Genomic DNA, 24,049 nt, shown 5'->3' with positions numbered 1-24,049 from the left:
TCATGTGAGATCGTGCATGTCTTGTGCGGGGTGAAACCTAATGATGCTTGGTGCATTGAATAAGATAATGTAACTTCTATATATTATTAAGTGCACGTGTACAAAATAAAGCAAATACCACTGCTAGTATTTGATATAGTATCTGATATCATATAGTTCGTGGAATTCTACCTCTTGCCATTTTGCCAGCCCTGTTGGACTTAAAAGGCTGGCATCTAGCAGATTCTAGAGGGTTTGCAGAGAAAGAAATGTATCCAAGGTGACAGCTTTTATCATGTGTATCTGTTGCAGGAAAGACATCCTCGATGTTTCCCATCTTTATTTCCACCCTCTCACATCTCGTTTATTTCTCCATCAACATTTCAACCAACCAACCAACCATTACAAACTTTTAACACTCTGCTGTTCGGTGCACAGTACTACACACATCACCATATACTACACTGGCTCGTTTAAAGGTAGCGTCTTACAAGTCACTACACCTTCACAGCCTCTACGTGACTCAAACTTAATCCCAAATGTCGAGAACGTACTTGATAATCCATTCCACATTTTCTAGTTTTCAATTCATATCCATATTTACGTGCGTAGCAAACACTCACGATTAACAGCCTTGCCTAAAAGAGAAAGGAAACGGATAGTACTAGTAACCATACTTTGGCTAACACTACTTTCACAATAAATAAATATCTGTCGATTTGTTCTGCACAACGTCTATGATATCTACAACTGTTCTCTAATCTAGCATTACAACTGTGGATGTATTCCCTGGGAAACTGTGCTGCATGTATTTCATATATCAATATGACTGCACTGCATTTGCGGCATTTCTCCACCTCACCAGACGTTAGCCTGCCCAACAAGTACATATGGCTTGGTTGAACACGTCAACACGAGCATTTCTGTTACAGAGCAGCCTGAAAGTTACAGGAGCAGCCTGAAAGCCTAGTACATTCAATGTGCGTCCCTCTCTTGTGCCATAGTATATCATATCATGCAAAAACGCTATTCTGATCATTTGTACCATAGGTAGTACTTTTTGCTACAGAAACTATACAGAAAACATTTACTGTGTCATACGAAGTGCGTTTTTCTGGTAGAAATCTTCAATATAAAAAAAACAACAACAATGAAACGGCCGCGGTATGGTCAATTGTACATAGATTTGTAAAAACGACCTGTACAAGGGTCTTATATAGCTAATATTCATTTTCCAGAGAGTTAGTGTTAACTTGAGTAGCAGGCAAACTTTTGGAGAGCAGCTCTTCGTGTAGTCTCTAATAGACTCCGTAGGTCGCTAACTTAGTAGAAATTGGCCAGAAAGACACAAAACATGCCAGAGGAGTTAGGCAGGCGGTACTGTGTGCTACATCGTCTGGTTGTTTATCTGTCCAGTTGGCGAATTTCTACTATATTTTAAGTGACCTATGGAGTCTGGTAGAGACTCTTAAGCCAAGTAAACCGTCTCCTCTTGAGGGAACCATCGTCTTTATGTATCTTCTCTTGCGTTATTTATCATAGCACTTCAATCTTTTTTTTATCATACGCTAGTTCGAGGAGTATATTGAAGCTCAAAGTAGCACAACTACTGAAATAGAAAACCAGACCGCACGGGGGAAGTGTGGTAAAGAAATGAATCTCGTTCCGGAAAAACCAATTCAACAGGTTAAAAGCAGCTGTTCGGCCGGATGTAGGCAGAGAGATACATCTTAATCTCCATGTACGTAGTAAGCAGCATCAGACAAACACAGCACGTGACGAAGGGTGAGCCAATCATAGGCCGCCTGTCCCTTCATCTCGGAATGAGGTCTAATTTTCCCATCATGACTAGAATGTCCTCCCCGGTTTGCCGTAGCCGGTCCGGTAACCTGGCCTTTAGCGCGTGCCGCACTTCTGTTTCAGAACACCTGTAACGAACAAACATAGCAGTCAATGTGTGCTTCAACAAGGGTACAAAGGATGGATATAGAGACCCTTAAGATTTCTTAAGCAGGCTAATTATTGTGACAAAGTTAACATGGAATGGTGAAAATCAAGGCTTCGTATTCTACAACAAGGGGAACAAAGTGGGATTGCATAGCCTCCAACTGGCAGATATTGGAATCAATGAATGTAATAGCCAATGTGTCGTTGACATGGGGGAAAAGAGACTTTCCAAAGATGGTTAATTATAGTGCCAAACAAATATAGTTCAAACTAAGGTTCATGCTAAGGTATCTGACCTACATTTGATACATAAGAGCTTTGGAAAAGTTTCGAATTGTCTCAAAACTTAAAGCGTAGCGATCATTTCGTCCTAAATGGCGTACCTACAAGAATCGATGCATACAAATTTGATAGCATCGAAGTATTTCGACATCTGCATTCAACGTGTGTCTTGTTCACTTGAAAAAAATGTTCACGCGCCTGAATCTGGAAGATAGATTGATTTTTGGAGAGTATGTTCTGGGGATGTAGTAGAACGTTGATTCTCTCAAGGACTGTCATATTAATCGTTCTACCAGTATGAAGCGGTCGATATGCGGGGCTTACGGTGAATCCAAATCCGAAATTCTGGTATAGTTCAAGTACAAGAGTACAAGATGTGCTCTTTATCATTTCATATTCTATGTTTTATTTTTGTCGTAGGATTGTCAGTGAAGCCCTGAGTGCCATCGAAATTATACATGAAAATATGGCAACTTCTCCGTCATACGACAGATGAAAAAATCTAGCTAGGTCTGTCCCAAAATGCCGTCATTTTGCTATCGCTAACCTCACGTGACGTCGAATGTGACCAGGCCTTTACAATTATAAATCACTCGACAGACTGTAGAACCTTTCGCTCAAGTGTTCGTGAGGACCGTAAGACAAATTTACATTTGGGATTGGGGTTGAGAGCGAACTTAAAGCCTGAGGTTCGAGCTCACGCTTTAAAGTCTCTACCAGACTCTCGACTGGCCAAATAGTAAGTAAAGCCTAGTAGGAGTTAATTGGCCTCGGAGTGAATTGCCCGGCCGGCGGGACTACAAAAGACTGACTGAATTAATCCCAAGGCAACTTATTTGTCCCTATTTGGCCAAATTCTTCTCTATTTTCATCCAGCTGACACATTTTAAGGGCGGAACTTGCTGTGTGTCTGGTCAGTGTTGTGGTGTTCCGACTATGATTGCGTCGAATTTTAACGACGTGGGTAGAAACTAAATAAGATTACAGGCAGTTTTGCCTTCACTAATGTCCTTCATGAATAAGTCATGATCGTCCTTGGCGCTGCGCCTCTACACTCAAGTTGAAAGCTAGAAAATCTGCTCGTCCCTTTTTGAAGCAGCTCATTTCAAAATGACTGAATTTATGTACTCGTTAAACTTAAGGTACCTCTAACTGCACTTGCGCGTGTCACCGGCGTTTGTGTCACTGCGGGTTTTGAAAGATACTCAACGAATTTCAGAGATAAAGAACGAATTTTCTTACTTTTTGTTTATTTTGTCGTCGTCTGTCATACTTTTACGCAATATGTAGATTATAAAAAAAATCCCCTCACTTAGCCTTTACCAGGCTTCACAGATGGCTGGAAAATAGTAGACATTGGCCAAGTAAGACAAAAGGCTTTTATGCCTAACTTGGCAAGTCCCCTATTCGGTTAGGCGGGAGTCCGGTAGAGACTACCTCTCACCCCTCTCTGGGTTTACGTTGGTAAGTACCCCTTTAGGGCCGTCTATGAATAGGCCTTGAGCACGGTTGTGAATATTTGCGCACCCGGGTAGGTCATGGCGATCTATCTGTCATGGTGCATTCCGACATGGCGACCTTGCAAGGTCATATTTAAGTGGTCCTATCGGGAAGTCGGTGCACCCCTTGCATACGCCCCGAGCATGGTAGCAATACTGATCTCTACTCTATAAATATTCCATATTGTCTTTAACGTTAATCCATAATTTTGTAACCCAGCTGATCCAGTGTATGTTACGATTTTTGCCGGTGCTGCGGTTGCATGGATGCATGGATGGATGGATCGGTCACTTTAACCAAATAGCCCTTCTATACGTGCTATTGCGTAATCGAGCCAGCGTGGCCGAGCGGTCTACAGCACGGTACCTATCTTCCGTAGATCGTAGATTTTTTTCTTTGTTAGACAAATCTCATGTAGTGTTTTTTTCAATAGAAGAAAGACCAATTCAGTAATTCGATGTTTAAAAACTCTTTTTTCGTGTGATTTTGTTTAACATCCAGGCTTTTTCCAAAATACGCACCGGCCAGCTTTTTTCAGAAGCTTTCTTGTTTCTATCCTTTGAAATGGCCGGTTTCTCGTGTCAATGTAACGTCAAAGGGAACCCCAGCTGGCCCATAGTCATAGTAGAGGTGATTAATCCAGGTATCAATACTATTTCAAACCTTGTCCGCAGGCCCAGTCCAAATTAGCCAAAATCTCTACTCGCCAAGCAGAGGCTAGGCTCCGGCTGTTTTTTTTAACGTCATTTTAGTCGTTTTTAGAAAGCCCGATAAAAACGACTAAAAACGTTATAAAAAAAAACAGCCGGAGCCTAACCTCTGCTTGGAGAGTTCAAAATCTCCCAGTCCACGTGAAAACCAATTCTTTCGGGCAGATATGAACAAGGAGCTTTGATATGAATGGGTTGCTTTTCGTTTGAGCTTAGTGGACAAGGATCTACCGGAGGTCAAATCCACCCTCTCAACTCAAAGCAACACTGCCACTGGAAATTTCACTGGATGATCCAGAATTTCGTCTGTAGACAACAGCAGTTCACTCAAGACATATGCGACTTATATTCTATAAGTTATTAATGGCTTGAACACTTTTGGCAATATCCACCTGTACGAGGGACCTACGGGTGAATTATTTTTCCAGCAACATCAAACAGTAAGTCAGTCTCTCCACAAACCATCCCTCCCTGCCTGGAGCGACAGTTGCATACTTAAGAGTCCTTGTCACCGCGCGGGGGTGCAATAACATGTCACGGGCTATTTGCTCTTTCTTAGTATATACGAGCAGCAAGCTTAAGGGGATCGTCCGTTTTCCTTGGGGGGCGTAGTCATCTGATACCATCCAAACAACATCTGAAATTCTGACCTGTATTTAGTGGATTAGTTACAGGCTATTCCTCTTATATGTATATCATATGTTGGTATGTACACGTAATCTGTAAACTTTGTTATATTTTGTTTAGCCCTTACCTCTAGATCTTCTGTCATGACCTTGATAAAAAGCGGCAGCAGGCTGATTTGAGATTTTCATGAATAACTAATTCCCAAACATACGGTGCTTGTGTGTTAGCACCACGGTAATTCAAATCTGCTCGAGCCGGAAGATAAACCGTGAATTAATAGCCATGATAGTGAAGAGGTCAGCGACATGCAAAACATGACCGGGGTAGGTGGTGAAGCGTGTGAGGTAATGACAAGTAATAACTATTATCTAACGTACTACGCTCTCTGAAATTGCGCTTGCCTTGAGCTGTTTATGCTGTATTTAAGAGGGTGGGTAGACTATTTAAATCTAAATGTACATGTCCAATTTCCAGTTTACAATAAGTTTACCCTTTTTCGAAAAAAAAAATAACATTCACATTTTGGGTTTTCAAAACATCGATATCCCTGTAGCCCATTCAAATTATGGTAACGCTAGTTCACCTTTAACCGAGGGGTAACCTATATCCGTTGTATGTAAGGGTATCAAGTTTATTACCAAACACCGTTTTAAAACACCGGATATAGGTCACCCCGCGGATAAAGGTGAACTAGCGTTTCAATGATTGTACCTTTTACAGACTAGACCAGTATTACAGGACCCGTACCAGACCCATTCAATTGAGCGAACTATCACTACTACTAGTAATAAGCAAATATATATAGAAAGAAATGAAAAATGAAAAGTCTCAGAATTGACACTTAAATGCATCAGTGATAAGTGAAACTAATTCACATCAAAGCATGTACAAATCATACGGTGCTCCTCAGAACTCACCTTTGGTGTACCTTAGCCATGACCTTCAGTGGGTTGTGGACATGTAAGTAGTCCGACTTGAGCGTCTGTATGACCTGATCGTGACTTCTCGTGAAGTCCAATTCTACCTTCAAATCCTCCCACTTCTCCGCCGCTCCTTCCAGCTTGTCGCTGCTCTCCGGGCTACTGAACTTGTTGATTATGTTCTCCATGTCTTTAATCGTCCGCGGTGAAATGTAAGGGTGGATCAGCGACTTGGGCAGCACCAGACTGAATATCTTAGACTCGAGTTGGAAGGCGGCCAGCCCCGCTACCATCTTGAGCTGCTCCTCGTCTTGCATGTCGTCGTCTTCCAAACCTTGTAAGTCCAACCCCGAGGCCGTACATGTGTCATCTGAGAACGCGGGGGGTTCGGGGGGAGGGGGAGAGATCGATGTCGTGCACACCCCGGTCTCGAGCCCCTGGTCACCTTTCTCTTCGGCCATGCCCGCTTCCTTCAGTTCCTTGTCCGGGCTCACCATAGCAAGCTTCTCCATGTCGTTATGGTTCCCCTCCCAGTACGTACTTCCGGCAACAATCATTCGCCTTAATTGCGCGGCTAGCCGACCATTCTCTCCCCTCCGAGGTGAAGGAAATCGACAGGTATGTGTAGTATCCTGGCAACGTCGGGAAGTCGTTCCCTCGGTGCGTTCTAGAACGTCAGTGAAGACACCACGTCTCTAATCGAAACCGAAGGAACGTCAGATCTATACGGCTTATTCCGAAGTCAGTGCATGTTCTGTCTCCTAAGCCCGCGCTAAAACTAAAGCGTCCCCGGACGACCTCTGTGAGACGCAGCCTTTATGCCGAGGTCTCTCTGCTGTGTCATGTACAGCTGCGGTTCACCGGCCAACCTGTGTTGGGAAGAGAAACACAACACTACACTTCTGTCGGTCGGCGCTTTCATTGCGCGAATCGGACCTGCTGCATCCAAACACGGCCCGGTAATGATATCAGCAAGAAAACCCGCCTAAACAATCATCCCCTGAATTTGATCCCGCTAGAAACGGTCGGCTAATCCGAGCAGCAGTCATGAGCAGGGCTATTAATAAAATATGGAACAACCAATTTTCCGGTATTTCACGCGTCGTCGGGTTAGTTCCCGGTAGTCCATTACACCCGGGAATCTACATAGCCAGCTGATCCAGTATTACGTCATATGGGTCAGACTATTCAGTACCGTACGGCCCGTACTAATGACCACTAATCCTAAACTCACAGCACAGCTACACAGGCATATGACCAGAATCCCGAGTTAAATTTGAAGCGAACTTTGCCCGTCTGGCCTGCCCACTGCGCTCCATCAATGACATTCGTCCACCGCTTATTCACGCTCTCAGCGATAATTTACTGCCTCCCGTAGGCCTTGCAGAGACTAGTACGTGACTAAACATTGCATGAATGCTTGTATAGTTCAACGTTGACAAAGGCGCTATCTTATAAGGATTGATTCAACATTTCGTTGTGTAATCTATCAACAGTGGTATTGTTTAAAGTGGTACCGCAACAGTTACGTTTGTAAAACCGGCCGCCGCTGGTTTGCCCACACGACTCAGACTGTACGAAACGCCTAACATTACTATTCCTATAGCGTTCGTGATCGTGCGGCTGAACTCGTTAGAATTCAAATAGCAAAAGATGGGCTACAGTCTATTGGATTTCCAATACTGCGATACACTCTCACAGCCTATGTTGCCCAGCTAGCTTGCTGGATCGCACGCTCTGTTACATTATAATTGCGGTGAGAGGGTAGAAGAATCCGTAAGGGTTTTGATGACGTGAAATTGGAGAAGAGATTTAGAAAATAATACCTACATTACCTGTGGGGCAACGTGCTCCGGCCGCAGGGTTGTTGTTGTGTTGCTCCTGTTGTTGTTGTTGTTGTTGTTTTGTGACGTAAGGAAACAACGTGAACGCTTTATGACGGCGAACGCGTATTTATGACGCCATAAGAAGATAAAGATAACGTACGTTTGTTGTTCCACTGCTGAGAACGTAAGACCGGCGGCAACTGGCTGGCGAGGCACAGCCCTCTCCGTACTGTCGGGGGCTGCTCGGCTGATACTCTTAAGGGGTTTTAGTACCTATACAAACATACGGCATCTACAGCACTGATCTGAGCTGACTATGACATGGGCTTCACAAGCTTAAGTCGAGTCGTGGCTATTTGTCTCGGTGTCAACTGTTGTCAAGATCGATTTCTTCTGTTTGGTCCGGAAACCATACAAAATGACACCGGAAACGGAAGTGCAAGGTCAAGTTTCGATCATACCTGGCACTGATGAAACGTAGCGTGTAACGAGGGGCAGTACAAATGAGTAGGACTTCGTTTTTTTTTTAAAGAACGCTTTTATATGGATAGTGACGTCACTATAGGTGTGCCGATTGTTCCTTGTATATTTTTCATTTTTCAGTAGCTGATCGTGATAGCCATTTATCTTGGAAGGGTCATTAAAAAACGTTGCCAGATTTTCCTTTCAAAGCCTTCTGAACAAACATGAGCAGAGCTTGTGGACATAACTTCATAAGGAGTTCGTTCGTTTGTACGTTCCGATCCTTGTAGTGCCTAAGCCTAGCTGTTTCAGTAGCAGGGTACATTTTAGTAGTACAGAGAGGAGTTGCTGGCCATTTCCCTTTTGATTTGCTCGGGGCCCCATTCAGTTTATGTCCCCCCCCCCCCCCGAAAGATGGATGCAGCCCCGGAACTTGTACCAGGGTCTCGGAACCGTGCGGCTGATACCAGTTGATCCACAGGGATATTCCTGTGCTGAAGAAGTTGGAATTGATCCATTGTGACGTGGGTTCATTCCATTGATATTACTGAATGTAACTGAATTACCTACATGTACATTTTTTTTCAGAATAAAGATCAGAAGCGCTCATGATGATGGTGGTTAGACATGACAAAGAAGAACGGAAATGTCAACAGTTACATGTACGAAGGACAATGTTATCAGTAGTGGCTCTATGTCGACAGGAAACGCAAATCATCGCTCTAGAAAGAGGATGAATTGAAATCCACTGGATAAAAACGTCAGCGTGTTAAGGTAGTGCGTCAGAAGTGCGTTATTTGAATGCATATCCATCAGATGAAACGACGCCGCGTGAAGGAAAATGTCGCCATTCCGCCCCCGGTCTGAGCACGATACGTCACACAACTAGACACGTTTGTAGTTCTCTGGCTGAGAATTGTTTTGCAAATTTAACCCATCTAAGCCTTAAAATTGATATGATGATACGCTGCAGATTTACTTTCCCAATCGATGCGGTTTGCTGCGGTATACGTATGCCGCATCTAGTAATTTTAAGTGAGAAATTCCCTAAACCGCTGTAGATCGACTGGACCCACGAACAGGCATTCGAATGTGCACTCGTGTATATATACGAACTCATTAGCAGGACAAGGGTTAAAAAAATGCAAATGTTAGATTTTCTGATGATACATTTTTACAACGTCAGTTCATCTGCAGGATACAACAGATTACCAACTTCACTTCTCACACTCTGAACGATCTGTCAGATCAACCTATCTCAGGATGTTGCAAATAGTTAGCAATAATCTAATATGTCTAGAACCTTTGTAATTTGTGTTTTAAACAATGTTAACTGTAGGTGGATGTGGAATTAAGTGCCTGTGAATGTGTAAAGTGTTAGTGTATCAACATGCAACTGCCGTATTCTCTAGAGAGAGATCTTCTCGCGAAAAAATTTCATAGGTTGGACAGGAAGATGTATCTTGAAAGCTTGGTTAAAAAGTGAAAACCTCTTTCAATCCAATGGTCGCTAAAGGTGGTATCTCACTATACTTAGGGCTCCGGTGCGGCACTGAGGGGTTCGTTCACTGCGGCACTGTTGTGTTATATATATTTTCGCCGATTTTTTTTTATATTTTAGATATGGCGTAATTCGTAATTCGTAAAAGTATGACTTATGAAAATTCGTTCTTTATCTCTGAAATTCGTTGAGTAATCTTTCGAACCCCGCAGTGCCGCACCGGTGCCCCAGGTGCGGTGAGATACAACCTTAAGGTCTATCAAAACAGGTGTTTCAGGTTACCCTAGCAAAGACCTGCCGATCCTAGCCTTCTGGGGGTTAGTCCGCTGGCAAGGGACATAAGAATTTCTAACTGAGTGATGAAAAGTTGTAGAAACTTGCTATCCTAATTCTAACAAACAGATGCCCTTTAGTTTTATGTTAACGGCCAAAAGGAAACTATAAAAGGAAAGAAGAGAGTCCTTACCTACCTACTGTATTTTTGTTAGGATCGTAGTCGAAAGCACATAAATTTTCCAACCTTCAGAAGCCTTTCTACAAGTTGGGCTAGCGTTTTGGCATACTGATGACATCGTGGCTGTAAAATCTCACAGAATCTGGGGATATATAGCTGATGAGACTGTAAACCAGCGAACGTCCCTGAAATAAACCAGCGGCGATTTTCTTTGAACACTTGACGTCGGTATGTGGCTGTAGGATTAGTACGGTCATCCGTCTGTCAAAACACCGATAGGGAATATACGATACCGTGCACGATACAGGCCCGCTGAATCAGGCACCACATTCACCAAGAAGGTTATATTCTGGATACCGTTTTACGTATGTATGTTTGTATGTTTATAAATTTGTATGTTTGTATGGACTCAAGTAAAGTTAACGGCCAAACAACTGCGTGCTTTTCTCTCACTCACTCACTCACTCACTCACTCACTCACTCACTCACTCACTCACTCACTCACTCACTCACTCACTCACTCACTCACTCACTCAATCACTCACTCACTCAATCACTCACTCACTCTCATCCTTGCAGTTGTTTGGCCGTAAATTTTACTTCAGTGTAACCACTTACTTTACCGTAACTTTACTCTAATACTAAAGAAAGGCAAAAGACGGTTCGACTAGATTCTGGTCCCAGTGAAGTACATTTATTGGAGCACAACAATACAATCAGGAAACAGCAATAATAATCAATGCACTAAGGAATCCCTAACCATAACACGAGCCGTTGTGACAATATTACATAAGGTAGGACATTGCGTTGAGTTTTACTATACTATACAATACTATACTCACAGTTACAGGCACGGACCAGGCTTCAACGCGGCTCGGCGGGTATTCCAGTTACGACAGTGCACGTGCTCCTCTGTACGGACTGTTCTCTTACATGAACTGAACTCCTAACTCTATTTTGCTGTTCTATTTATCCTATCCTAATTAGTCGGCATTATTCTATTGATATGGATGAACTAGTCCTGATACTTTTAACACACAAGTACAAGGTTGTGTTGGCCAGACAATCCTATTGTCTTGCAGAACAGAACTGGCAGACAGGGAATTAACACAGAGACCAAAGCCTACACATCAAAAGACTGCTACATGCATGCATAATACACAAGGTGTGAACGCAAAGACAACCATCACTGTTGCTATGGGCTGTAACTAAACATACATATAAGTACAGAGAGTATTAACAATATCATCATAACATGGCCAAATATGCCACTGTTACATCTACCCCCCTCCTTCGAAAGAAAAGGTGCTCCCGCACCTTGTCACATCTTCAACAATGGAGCATAAAATACATGGTCAATTTTTCAACAACAATGGAGCATAAAATACATGGTCAACTTTTCAACAACAATGGAGCATAAAATAAATTTTTTTTTTTTACTCGGGCAATACAGTGGTAAAGAAAATGAACATTTTAACACAGGTATTCCAGAATCAACAAAGTTTTTTTTTTTTTTTTTTTTCATAGTCAATAGCACATATGATCATAGATTCGCGCCTGATTGACATAATCAACACTCGATTGTTCTTCACCTCATCTTGACACACTGAGACAATAGACTCATTATTTTCAAGGAAACCATACAATACAAACAAGGTACAATACACAACTGGCTCAGGCATTGAGTGAAGTGTCACCATGGCACGCAAATTTCGTGTAAACAGGAACCACAGTTGCATTGCGACTCTACGAAGAACTGAGGGCAGCGTGACACACGCCGGAGTTTCCAGCACAGAGCACGTTATGAGGTGTGGGTCAGCAGATCACCATGGCAACCCACCATAAGTATATATCACCTTATTTCTCCCCGGGAAATGGCGGATACAGTAAGTATAGTAACCTCTGAGTGACGACAGCCTGTTGAGTACCGTATTTCACGGCCTCAGCCCAACTTTTTAAAGCGGAGACCTCTCGGAGAGGGGGGTCTAACGTCACCGCGCTCCGAGCCCATTTACCTCTCCCTAGTTAGTTTGTCGCTACTAGGATCGGCCTTACTCCGCCCCGACACGGCTGATTGACCGTGCCGGCACAAGGAACACACGTCATTGCTTTCTATGGAAGGGCTTACAGATACTCGAACGCACACTCTATACATTGCAGTTTGATCGGTTCTCTCATGAACCAAGTACACATGACATACAAGACAGACGTGACAAATGTCGTGACCCCAAACCGCCATTTCCTTACTTAAACAAGTTCCTGAAGGAACGAATAATGCTGCCCAGTGGTGACCTCACGGACGTGTCTGATGCCTTTTTCTCCTGACATATGCCCCGCTGACCCTGAGTAGATGGCAAAGTCACCTGTTTTGCCATAACTGGACACTTCTCTAGGTTGCCTGACCTTTGTGCGACCTCAACAATACTAGATTGGTCTACAATACTCAGCACCTTTGCTGGGTGTACGTCACGTACAGACATGTTGTTTGGAGAAGAACAATAGTTCACAGTGTTCACATAGAAACCATAACGTTCTGGGGGATGACGGGTGCGGGTCGACCGTCGTAGGGCTGGAGAGCCATCTTCTCCATCATCGCTGTCCGATGCATCTCCAGGACTGGCGTGTTCAGCTGGCTGCACTGCCTGTCCCTCGGACTCCTCACTCCCCGACTTCACCTGGACACCTGCTGCCTCGTCCTCCGCCCTGACAGGTGCCTCACTCTCTGACTGAGCCGGGACACCTGTTGCCTCGTCTTCCGGATCATCTTCCGCTTGGGCTGGGTCTACCTGCTGGGCGACCTCGTCTCCACCGACCGGGTCTAGCTGGACCGCACCACCAGCCTGCTCCAAAGCTTGTGGGTCCTCTCCACCACCCACTGCCTTGGCATCGGTCGGCTGCCCTGCATACTCCACAGTGTCAACTTCATTGTCGTCGCTGTCTGTTGTACTGTCATCACCTGGAACAACAACACATGGGGGTACAAGACCCCCTGGCCGGCGGACTGTCTGCCGTTTGACTCGAGTCCCCGGGGTTAATACATGGAGCCCATCCCTACGTGAAGGAACACTGTCTCGAGCCTTTTCCTTGTCTTCACAATGAACAGGTTTGAACTCAGCATTACATGTATCAACTTCAGACACCCCAGACACTGACTTGTGTATTTCTTTCATATTGCCTGGACAATTAACCTGGTCATCCACAACATTGCTCCTGTTGCCATTCCTTTTCCTTAAAGGACAATGTGCCTTCCAATGACCAAACCGGCGACATACAAAACAAGGATGCGTCTTTGGAGACGGTCTACTACGACTAAAATGACTGGGCCTACTCTTGTTTACATTGCCAACATTTAGATAACAAGTTCCCTTCCAATGTCCAAGTTTGTGGCACAGAACACACGGGTGTGTCTGTGGGGACCTGACCGTCCTACCACCAACTCGAAAGGTACAACTTCTAACAAAACGTTCCTGAAGAATGACAATGGACTCATTAAACCGTTGACACAGCTTGATAATATGTTCTTTATGTGCGCGCTCCATCTGTAGTACTGTTTGCCACAACAAAACCACTAAACCCTTGTACTGCCTCTCATCAACTCCCGAGATTTGGCACAATCCTGGGACAGACCTCGGTGTCGGTGCCCCTACACCGGCATCAGGCGCGGACCGTCCGCCCTGACCCAGGCAGGCATGGCCACCCAAAACACGCCGTCCTCCCGTTTCCATTGCCCAACCTCTACGCAAAGCCTGACTCGACGACAAGAACCAAGGCGTCCGTGTAATGTTCTTGCTAACAATTACTCACAGACCCACACTGCACAGAAAAACATATTACCTAGTCTACTTGTACAACTGCAGAAAGACATGACTTGTAATAACTTCCAAGATTACCATGCGCACAGGCTTATACAAACAAACAGGTCCTTATACATACACTGGGTAGAACAATCAAAAGGTAGAAAACAACTTATTCAGATTTAGGTTAACGAAACAACAGCAAAACTCAGCCTCTGCAAGGACTAATGACGATTTTGCATATTCAGACAAACACGAAAGCTTTACAATGTACAAACAATACTGACCATGTAAAACTAAAGGACATTCTTGTCAAAACCAAAAACTAAGCGTTAGACAGACGCTCTAGACTATGTAAGTTTCGACCAAGAAATAACACCAATCCACCTTGGCACTTCGGACTGTCTGACCCTGACGCGGGACTTACAACCTACCTCACCCAATAACTAACTCGAGACAAAATCACATCAGCTATTTTAATAACAACACATCATTCCACCTCCCTGGGAATTTCTGAGAGTAAAATTCATTCGATCACAACCAAAGCTAACCTGAACACCAGACAAGACCAGTACATAATAATTTTCGGACATCTCCAACAACAGCACTAGCGGAACGATCATTAGGGCTAAAAACAACCATGTTCCATCATAAACACATCCAAACAAGTCAGGACGACTACAATACTTCCAATGGTGCTCAGAACAAACATGTGCATAGCTACTTAGACTATAACAAGACTTTACTACTCCAAATATTACTCCACCGGGGGGGACAGAATCCTGGTCATTAGGCACCAATTTGTAACCACTTACTTTACCGTAACTTTACTCTAATACTAAAGAAAGGCAAAAGACGGTTCGACTAGATTCTGGTCCCAGTGAAGTACATTTATTGGAGCACAACAATACAATCAGGAAACAGCAATAATAATCAATGCACTAAGGAATCCCTAACCATAACACGAGCCGTTGTGACAATATTACATAAGGTAGGACATTGCGTTGAGTTTTACTATACTATACAATACTATACTCACAGTTACAGGCACGGACCAGGCTTCAACGCGGCTCGGCGGGTATTCCAGTTACGACAGTGCACGTGCTCCTCTGTACGGACTGTTCTCTTACATGAACTGAACTCCTAACTCTATTTTGCTGTTCTATTTATCCTATCCTAATTAGTCGGCATTATTCTATTGATATGGATGAACTAGTCCTGATACTTTTAACACACAAGTACAAGGTTGTGTTGGCCAGACAATCCTATTGTCTTGCAGAACAGAACTGGCAGACAGGGAATTAACACAGAGACCAAAGCCTACACATCAAAAGACTGCTACATGCATGCATAATACACAAGGTGTGAACGCAAAGACAACCATCACTGTTGCTATGGGCTGTAACTAAACATACATATAAGTACAGAGAGTATTAACAATATCATCATAACATGGCCAAATATGCCACTGTTACATCAGTATGGCTAAACTTGCAAAGGCATTGATGCATTGACCTGACATTTAGGTAATAATCAAATGTAGCCCTAAGTTGCATAAAGAATGAGAAAATGCTGTCATCTGAAAAAAAGTAAATGATGGGAATTTCATACATGCAGCATTGCGAAATTACGTAATGGTGAACGTTGTTGAATATGAATTATGCAAACTAGGACCTCATTTGCATACTAGTAATTGATAAAAATGTTGTAGTATCCTTCTTTCTTTTAAAACTAAACTGCCACGTTGGACAACTTCATTGATCTGGTCAGAGAAGCATCTGAAATATTGACTGAACGGTCCCCGGCACGACGCCTCGCCCGTCAAGCGCACATGTTTGCTGGAAATGTCACGGCCGGATAATAAGTCTCTTCGGCCGGCGGTAAGACACCGGCATAATCCGCCCTACCATGTCCTTATAAGCGTCTCATAAAGACGTGAACTTAGACATGAACCTGTCATTGTAAAGCCATGGGGAGGGGGGGTGCATCATTCTTCACTTCAATTGAGATAATTGACGATGTACTGATATTAAAGTTATCAAATACGGTACAAAAACTGATAGACTAGTCACTGATAGACTTTCACTTTGCTTGGAACATATTGACATTCCTATCGTTGTACTAATATTCCAAACGAAAAACAGGAATGACACAAACATTGATATTGCTAATACTACAATGACAAATGACAGAAACGCATCTTGACTTTAGTCGGTCTGAAATCTTTTTAGCACATATCTTTTCGCATTTCTTTGTGAAGTCATCGAGCTCGTTGGGTAACAACACAGGTGTTAAAGCTGTCCATGTAGTGGTGCGCATTTAACAGACTTCCGAATCATGTGGTTTTCTCCAAAACCTGTGTTTATTTAGCCCAGCAATAACCGGTAAACTGTGTGAAAAACAGCCCGGAATGTTTGTTGCCTGGCAAAACATCCCTGATAGCTGTTTTCAACATACATTGTCTGAAATATCCCTACATACATGTAATGTTACATGTATGCCCAAGTCTCGGCGAACGTTTCCTTTCCGATATCGTTGACGTTGGCCGAGTACCCATTACCCTTGATCCCCTTTTACGCTAAAACTCGGGGAATGGCCGTAAACTTAAAAGGACACAGGCTACGAAATTTATACACTGCACAACTCTATGCCAAACAAAACGAGACATGCATTCCTAACGCAGCATACTGTTATCAATATATATCAAGTGGATATGTTCTTAAAAATGGCAAGATATTAGCCATATTTTAACTTCCATGTGTCAATACGTGACTCATGTGCGACCCCGACCACATCCCGTACAAGGCAGTGGACGTGAGACGTCCGTGACTTTGTTGAACCTCCCTCCCGACTCTTAATGAACCTTCATTCGGCCTCAAACACCTGTATCGAACGTTTTCGCGCCTCAGGTATGACATAAAAACATATATCAAGTCAATCAGTTCTTAAAGATGGCAAGATATTAGCAATAGTTAAACTTCCATGTATGTAGAAGCCGTACACAACACGCGAAATAAACTTCTCTGTCTTATGTCGTTAGGAGTTAACTGCGTGTCACATTTTGATATCGTCCATTCTTTCTCAGATCCATGCTTACAATATTGTCCGTTCACACACCCTAGTCTCCTTAACTGTACGTGACCCATGTGCGACCCCGAGGACATGCCGTACAAGGCAATGAACGAGTTGTCCGTGACTTTAACCTCCCTTCCGGCTCTTAACGAACCTTCATCCGACTTCATCCCACTTTAGCCCGGCAACATGCCGATGGCGCCCGTGTGGTCCCGTACGTAATGACAGGAGTCTTACCGATTTGCTGGGCTTCATGGATTCATGTTCCTTTATCTAATCTTAGCAGGAAACGTCGACAATGATGCGTTTGGGTTATCGTTGAAGAGGTTCACCAGTCACGTATGAATACAGTTACTACAAATTCTATTCCAACAGTGACAGTTTTAAAGGCAAGGTACATACCTCCAAATTTTCGAAGTCTTACAGCACATCTTGTTCATGTTCACGGAGAATGACATAGCTAGTCTCGAGCTTGGTTAATTGAGGATCATTAAGCATTAGAGAAGCATGGAAACGATAGTTTCGTTGATAAAAAGTTAGGTCCTCTTTTTTTTACAGCGGAAAGGCAGTCCAGTTGACGATCGATTTAAGATAAAGCGCTGCGAATATATACACCATTTAGCATGCTGTACTTGTCACAGTACTATGTTCAAGTACCATGGCAGGGGCGCCATGTGGGTTTGTAATATTTTCATTAGAACAAATCATTTAAAAAGACTCTGGTATTATTATATATGTCATTCAAACTTTACCTCTTTCGCCTGAAAATCGGCATTTTTAATGAGTCCTATCCTTTTGTACTGGTTGTTCTGACCAGAATTCTCGATCAAAATGTTAAATCTGCAATGACCAAATCCTACCCTAACGCGCTATCACTCCAGGCGTTGAAAATAGCCCCGCGTTTTTGGCGTTCATCACTTAATTTGACCCCCTTGTGGGACCAGTCCTTGGTCCTGAGCGACCTTCCCCAAAATTAACCTTGCCTAAATGCAGCAGAAAGGTCGAGACCCGATAATCTGTTGTACACCCACAGATATGTAGTCGATTGGTAAGGAAGTGTATGTGAGAAACGCAAACGTCCGGGTGGATCTCAATCTCAGTATACGTCCAAAATATATCCGTAAGTAGTCTACGAGAAAGACGAAAAAAAAACTACACTTGTGTGCTGGCCAACCTTAATATAATTAGTCCCTTAAGACATTTTAGAGGATTTTATATTCCAGAGATTGAGTTTTTGAAGTAGTTAGGGCGTAATAGACTTTGAAGGACTACAATTAAGGGATGACCGATGCCACTTCCATATGTTTCCCTCTCAATAGGAAGGCACTGTTTCCGATGCGTTCCTTTTGTTCTTTGACTTTGCGCTAAATTTAGCAGTACTGTAGCTCGTTCTAACATCTACACGTTTCTGTTTTCCTAATAAAAGGATATCGTGGGATGAAAATGATAGATGTCAGAAATCAAACATCTTTTTTAAATCTGGATTGATGACAAGGCACAAAATATATTTATTTTCTGGGGACTGACAGCAATGGTATAAAGACAAGTTTTGTCTCAAAGAATTTTATTTCAGTTACTATGACAGACAAGACATAACATCATCATAACTTTAACATGCTGGACATTTGTGTCTATAGGCCTGAAATCATATGTACATTATGATATTGTATTTCTGACTATTGAATGCACAGTTCCATGTAAATAAAGTATTTTTCAATTTAGCTTGGTTCCACCTCCAACTCCTTGGGCCAGGTTTGAGCATATTTGCACCTGCAAAATTTTAAAATGTTACTTGGGAATCCTTGTTTTTTTTTCAAGTTAGACAGAGAATGCCTTCAGGTTGTGGTATCATTGTCTTTTGATATAGATAAGATTTGGAATCATATTTACATCTTCTCTGATGTCTGGAATCTGTCTGGCACTAATCATTTTTCTACTTGAAAACTTGTAACTCTCTGATATTCCTTTTTGCCAATTACCATTCTTGTGGAGTCTGGGATGGAAGACACCTTATATTACAGACTGCTTTAAGCTTTTGATATCATTGTTGTCCTCTGTTGTAGATATTGAATCAAAGTTTATATTTTCTCTGATGTTTGTGTTCTTTAATGTATCATCCTTCTCTGCATCTTCTTTAGAAGCCTCTGATGTCTCTTCTCCCCAGTCACTGCCCCTGTCAAACCCAGGAGGGAACACCCCTTGTTGTTTGAGCACATCCGGTGGCAGCGTGTCGTCAGGCTTTAGGATAAAACTTTTCCTCTCAGGCAGACCCACAGGGAGAGCCACCCTCCAGTCTCTGGTCATGTAAAACTTCAGTAGAATCTCAAACACTGGGATGGGAGGACAGGAACAAAACAGTGTCAGATGCACTGTTGCATCTCATGAATAAAATAGGCACATGTAAATAATAATCTTTTGAACATGAAACAAAATCAGACACTTATTTTGTATACTAAGCTGTACACAAAGATGAGCAGCTTTCTTACATCTTTTAAATGCATTGCATCCATTTGTCTGTTCCTTGTGCCTATGGAAAATCCATTTTCTTCCTTTGATTATGCCCATAACCGACAAAGAATGGGTAGGCATAACTGGCATACCTTTAACAAACCTTTCACTGTAACCGAATTCCACCCAAAGCTGGACTTAAATGAGGGGCTTTGGACTCTGTTATATGTATAGAGATAGCTCTTGTCATTTGCTAGCTAGTTCTTTGACATGATCCAGGGTGACACCCACCTTGATTGACTGTTAGAATTTTGTTACCCTTGGAGCCAGGCTGTCTCTGCATGAAGAGATCGATGGGCAGTTTGGCAGTCTGTAGACCCTTTTCTTTGGCCTGTGTTATGGTCACATTCTAAAAACAAAAGCACAATTCATTATTTTAAAACATTCTATATATTGGCATGGTAGCAAGAACAATGGTACATTTGTCCATGATGAGTTTGTCAAAACTATGCTTTTAAAAAAGTTTTATGTACTGTTTGGCACATTGTAAACAGACTGTTTTCTATACAATTAAGCCCGAATAGTGTCTTTGATCACCTTTAACACTTAAGACCATTCCTCTCATTTTCCTCTTAATTACATGTTTTTCCTCTTAGAGGAGAATGATAAAGTTGAGCATACCTTCTGTACTGTCTCATCCACCAGTCCACCAATAATGTACACTTTTTTGTCATCGAGCTCTAGGAGATCTGAAAGAACAAGACATTTGCCGTACATATGGTGAAGAAAAATAGAAGTTTGAAAAATATGCTCAAATATGTCCACTTATTGACTATTGTCAGTAATTCAAATACAGTGATTCCATCCATTTGGTCTGAACATGGAAAATGATATGGATTTGAAATTTTAGACTTTAGCAGTAAGTCCATCAACGACAGATGAGTTCGTGGAGGTTTGATGGTCTCAGTTCTGGCAACCTGTTCAAGAGACTCAAAACCACCCCAAAATTTTTCTTCTGTCTTCTGTCCACCTAGTACCTCCTTGTCTAAGTGCTACATATACATGTACATACTATACATTGTGGTATTATGATGTGTTGAAAGCAACTGTGCTACATATCTGTAACACCCTTACTGAGTCGCTAGCAGGTGATTTTCGACTGGGCGGATACATAAAGGCACCAGTGTTTCAAGGAGAGTGTGACTGTAGTACTATGCGGACCTCAAAACCACTGCAAACAATTCCATTTTCTCTTTCACTCAAAATTAAATCACTGTTATACTTAAGTGTTCTATTAAAGCCAGAATACCAAAGAAGCAACCCTTACCATTTGGAGAATCTGGAGAGAGGTACACAATGTCTTCTTTGTCAAAGACTTCCAGAAAGTGTTTTGATGTCTGTTCAACCTGTGTAGAAACAAGCATGAAATATAATACCAGCAGTAAATCTAACTTCATTGGACGCTTTTTTAACTAAAGAAAATCTATACAGACCCATAGTGGCCATGCCATCTCAAAGGTTCTATTTCTGTTCAAGGCAATATTGTATTGTGAATAAAAGAGAGAAAAAAAGGTTCAAGAAAGAGTTACTATTTCAAATACAGTAATTTGCAATCCACTTTCTCTTTAACATTATCATTTCAAAGCCTTAAAATGTCAAATGCAAGATTCATGAAATACATCTAAATCCTATAACAAGACAAGTGATCTGACCCCTATGAAGTTCTGGAAGCCGTCGTTCCTGCGCACACACTCCCGGTGCAGTGTGCCGTCCTGTACCAGACTGGTCAGGAACACGTGGAATGGGCGGGCCGACAACTTGTTAGCACCGTGAACTCTACCAACCTGGCCTGCAAGTCGAGACGCTTCCTTGAAGAATACAAGATTGATAAGATTAAGGAAAACATTGTAGGGCAGAAGAAAAACCCTGCACTCTGTAATTACTGTAATTCTTTAAATCTTCCCAGTGATTTTATGTTTACAGTTTTGGCAGTTTTATACCAGTATGTGCCTTAAGTGACAGCACAGTATGTGACTATAGCGCTATTGCTAATTTGAAACCACTGCAAGAACACCATTGTCTCCTTGATACAAGGAATTCAAATCACTGCAAACTTTAAGGCATTTTCAGTAGCTTCACCTCACCTTTTGTGTCATCTTTTCTCCGAAGCTCATGTCCAGACAAACCCTCAGTCCTTTCTTCATGGCGGTTTCCAGCTTCCTCCTGGTGTGTTTCTGGCGTTCCAGTTTGCTCACATGCACTTGCCCCACTCCTGTAGTAATCCCAGTGCAGTTGCCTGTTAGTAAAGACAATTAAGATCTTCATCTAAGAACCAAATGAAAGTGAAAATGAACAAGAGGTTGTGTGGGAAAAGTGCAGACATGTAGTCCACAGAAAAATGTAAACAATGCAACACACTTAGTGCACCACTTGATTAACAGCGCCACCTACCCACTGATACTGGTAGTGCAGCACACTCTTGAGGCTGGCATTCTGTCACGTCTGTGCTATCATCTCCAGCTGCTCCTGGCAGCTCTTTGGTTAGACATTCCAGCTGCTATATAAAGGTAACATTCATAAATACTGTAAATGCAGAAATTTTCACGGTTGTTTTATGTGCGTGGTTTTCCCCTTAACAATCACAGCAAACTAAAAAACACCGCAAACATTTTTCCATGGCAGTAAGAGCATAAGTGCATGGTACTGCCACAAACTTAAAACCACCGCAAACAGTCCTTTTTCCTGCTACTTAAATGCATTTACAGTAATACGAATGTTAGCAGAAAATTCTATCTGTGTTAAGAAATTTTTGGCTGACTCTGGAAGTTTTTACTATGATATGACTGATATCTAAGATAGCCAGTCCCAATCAAGAAAATTTCCAGAACAGCAAATAGATGTATTCTAGAAGGTTCTATGTTACCTTTGTTCTTTCTCTCTTTCTCTGCTGAGCCTCCTTCTTCTTCTCCTTCCTGTGGAGCCGGCGAGTGTCAGCAATGCGCAGGTACCTCAGCCTCTTCCTGCGCTGGGTTTTCTGCAGTACAATGCTTGTTATCATGGGAACAAGCTTGAACCAAAATGATAAGCTAGGCTACGCAAATTGTCAGCAGTGCTTTATTCTTATTACATGGATCTAGAAACATGGGAGCAGACTGGAAAATAAACATGAAACTAAAACATATCTAGTAGATATAGAACTGAGTGGTACGATTTGATTGTCCTCGATGTTTTCATTTTTGAAGATTACAATTATAAACAATGCAGCCGCCTACAAATAAACAACACAGTAGAGTCAGTAGACTGACAGGACATACCGAAAGGTGTTCCATCCCTGCCAGAATTTCCCCTTCCTGGTCACCAGTCTCCATCCCTCCTAACTGTGGCGTGTCCATGATATCATCACCCTGCTCTTCATAGATCATCTTTTTGTAGCTGGTGAATGGTTCTTCATCAGAAGGGAGACTATGGGAGGGCAGCATTGCCTTCTGTGAATGATACGACAGATAATAAGCCCTTTCATAGAGATCAGATCACATGTAGGTGATATGTCAAAGGTAAAGACCCACAAAAATAAAAGAAAACCTATCTGGACATTGTTATGCAAATTGAAACAGAGAGGTCAAGAGAAGGAATGTTTTCTTTTCCGTTGACATAATACCTAGAATTCTTGTGGCCGCACAGGTGTTCTGATCTCTGCTTATCCTAATACAATACAAAGAATTATAGGCAGATGTCGATCATTCCAAATTTTGAGTGGCGATACGAAACGATTAACAGGGCCTTTGATTAATGAAAACCCCCATGGCACATTGAAAAACTGCAGTAGGTGCTAGCTATGTTTCCCCCAAATCAAATACAGAAACAATAATTGAGTTCAATGACCTCATACCTTTGGCCAAGGTAATATCAAAACATCCATACACATACTAAAACGAGTTTTACCCCCCTCCCCCCACTAACTATAGTCAGCCAAATGAATAGACTTGCTAAGATATATGAATTATTAAAATTCACGGGTAGCATCCTCAATCTATCATACACTAGTCGCTTCATGTTTTAACACAATATACACTTACATTTGGACTCACAGACTAAAAATCTATTTGTCAGCGTTTGAAAAAACACTGGAGGCCGCCATGTTTACAAATGCATGATGGGAAATTTTAAAGTTTTGAAAGGTGAAAGGTCAATAAACCGGAAGTAACCCCGCCGTTCCCTCCAGCGGACCCACCCCCGGCGGAGACTCCTACAGGACGTCAAACCGCAGAACTAGCGGACCGTGGATGCCTTCGGGCCCGAGGGATGGTCGGTTTGGAACCGCAAAACACACAGCCGGCGGGAAATTTTCCTCAGCAAGTGAACGTAACGGTCTCAACAAGCTGTCGGGATCCGGTGAGTGCTTTAAAACGAAGATTTATCCTCGTTTTGGTCAATGTTTTGGTAATCTACTCTACTGTGGCCGCCTGGTTTCGGGTTACAGTTTTTCGCCACCTACTACGATCCTTTGCTACACTTCCCGGCAAGTTT

General features: G+C 42.5%; 2 protein-coding genes across 5 annotated transcripts; both read right to left on the bottom strand.

Annotated features, from left to right (window-relative positions):
- Positions 1 to 1,144: 1,144 nt before the first annotated feature.
- LOC118421214 lies at positions 1,145 to 8,573 on the bottom strand. 3 transcript variants are annotated; one of them, XM_035828379.1, is made up of 3 exons: positions 7,952 to 8,573; positions 5,963 to 6,834; positions 1,145 to 1,907 (listed from the first exon to the last, which is right to left on the bottom strand). In XM_035828379.1, the coding sequence occupies exons 2-3, from the start codon at positions 6,520 to 6,522 to the stop codon at positions 1,793 to 1,795; spliced, it is 675 nt and encodes a 224-aa protein (XP_035684272.1). In that variant the 5' UTR covers positions 6,523 to 6,834; positions 7,952 to 8,573; the 3' UTR covers positions 1,145 to 1,792. The 3 variants fall into 3 exon arrangements, with proteins under 3 accessions (XP_035684272.1, XP_035684270.1, XP_035684271.1); XM_035828377.1 differs by having other exon boundaries at positions 7,796 to 7,958; XM_035828378.1 differs by lacking the exon at positions 7,952 to 8,573 and adding an exon at positions 7,801 to 7,945.
- A 10,048-nt stretch (positions 8,574 to 18,621) lies between these two features.
- LOC118421531 (tRNA methyltransferase 10 homolog B-like) lies at positions 18,622 to 23,733 on the bottom strand. Of its 2 annotated transcripts, XM_035828857.1 has the most exons (11): positions 23,599 to 23,733; positions 23,181 to 23,224; positions 22,837 to 23,007; positions 22,446 to 22,556; positions 21,974 to 22,079; positions 21,667 to 21,818; positions 21,235 to 21,390; positions 20,850 to 20,928; positions 20,204 to 20,271; positions 19,814 to 19,931; positions 18,622 to 19,404 (listed from the first exon to the last, which is right to left on the bottom strand). In XM_035828857.1, exons 3-11 carry the CDS (start codon positions 22,999 to 23,001, stop codon positions 19,085 to 19,087), a joined length of 1,275 nt encoding a protein of 424 aa, XP_035684750.1. In that variant the 5' UTR covers positions 23,002 to 23,007; positions 23,181 to 23,224; positions 23,599 to 23,733; the 3' UTR covers positions 18,622 to 19,084. The 2 variants fall into 2 exon arrangements, with proteins under 2 accessions (XP_035684750.1, XP_035684749.1); XM_035828856.1 differs by lacking the exon at positions 23,181 to 23,224 and having other exon boundaries at positions 23,599 to 23,712.
- Between the last annotated feature and the right edge of the window lie 316 nt (positions 23,734 to 24,049).

Source organism: Branchiostoma floridae, chromosome 8, assembly GCF_000003815.2.
Source record: "Branchiostoma floridae strain S238N-H82 chromosome 8, Bfl_VNyyK, whole genome shotgun sequence".
In the NCBI taxonomy this organism is placed as follows: domain Eukaryota; kingdom Metazoa; phylum Chordata; class Leptocardii; order Amphioxiformes; family Branchiostomatidae; genus Branchiostoma; species Branchiostoma floridae.
The sequence above is the reverse complement of the archived record's forward strand: the minus strand, read 5'-3'. Positions and strand labels throughout refer to the sequence as shown.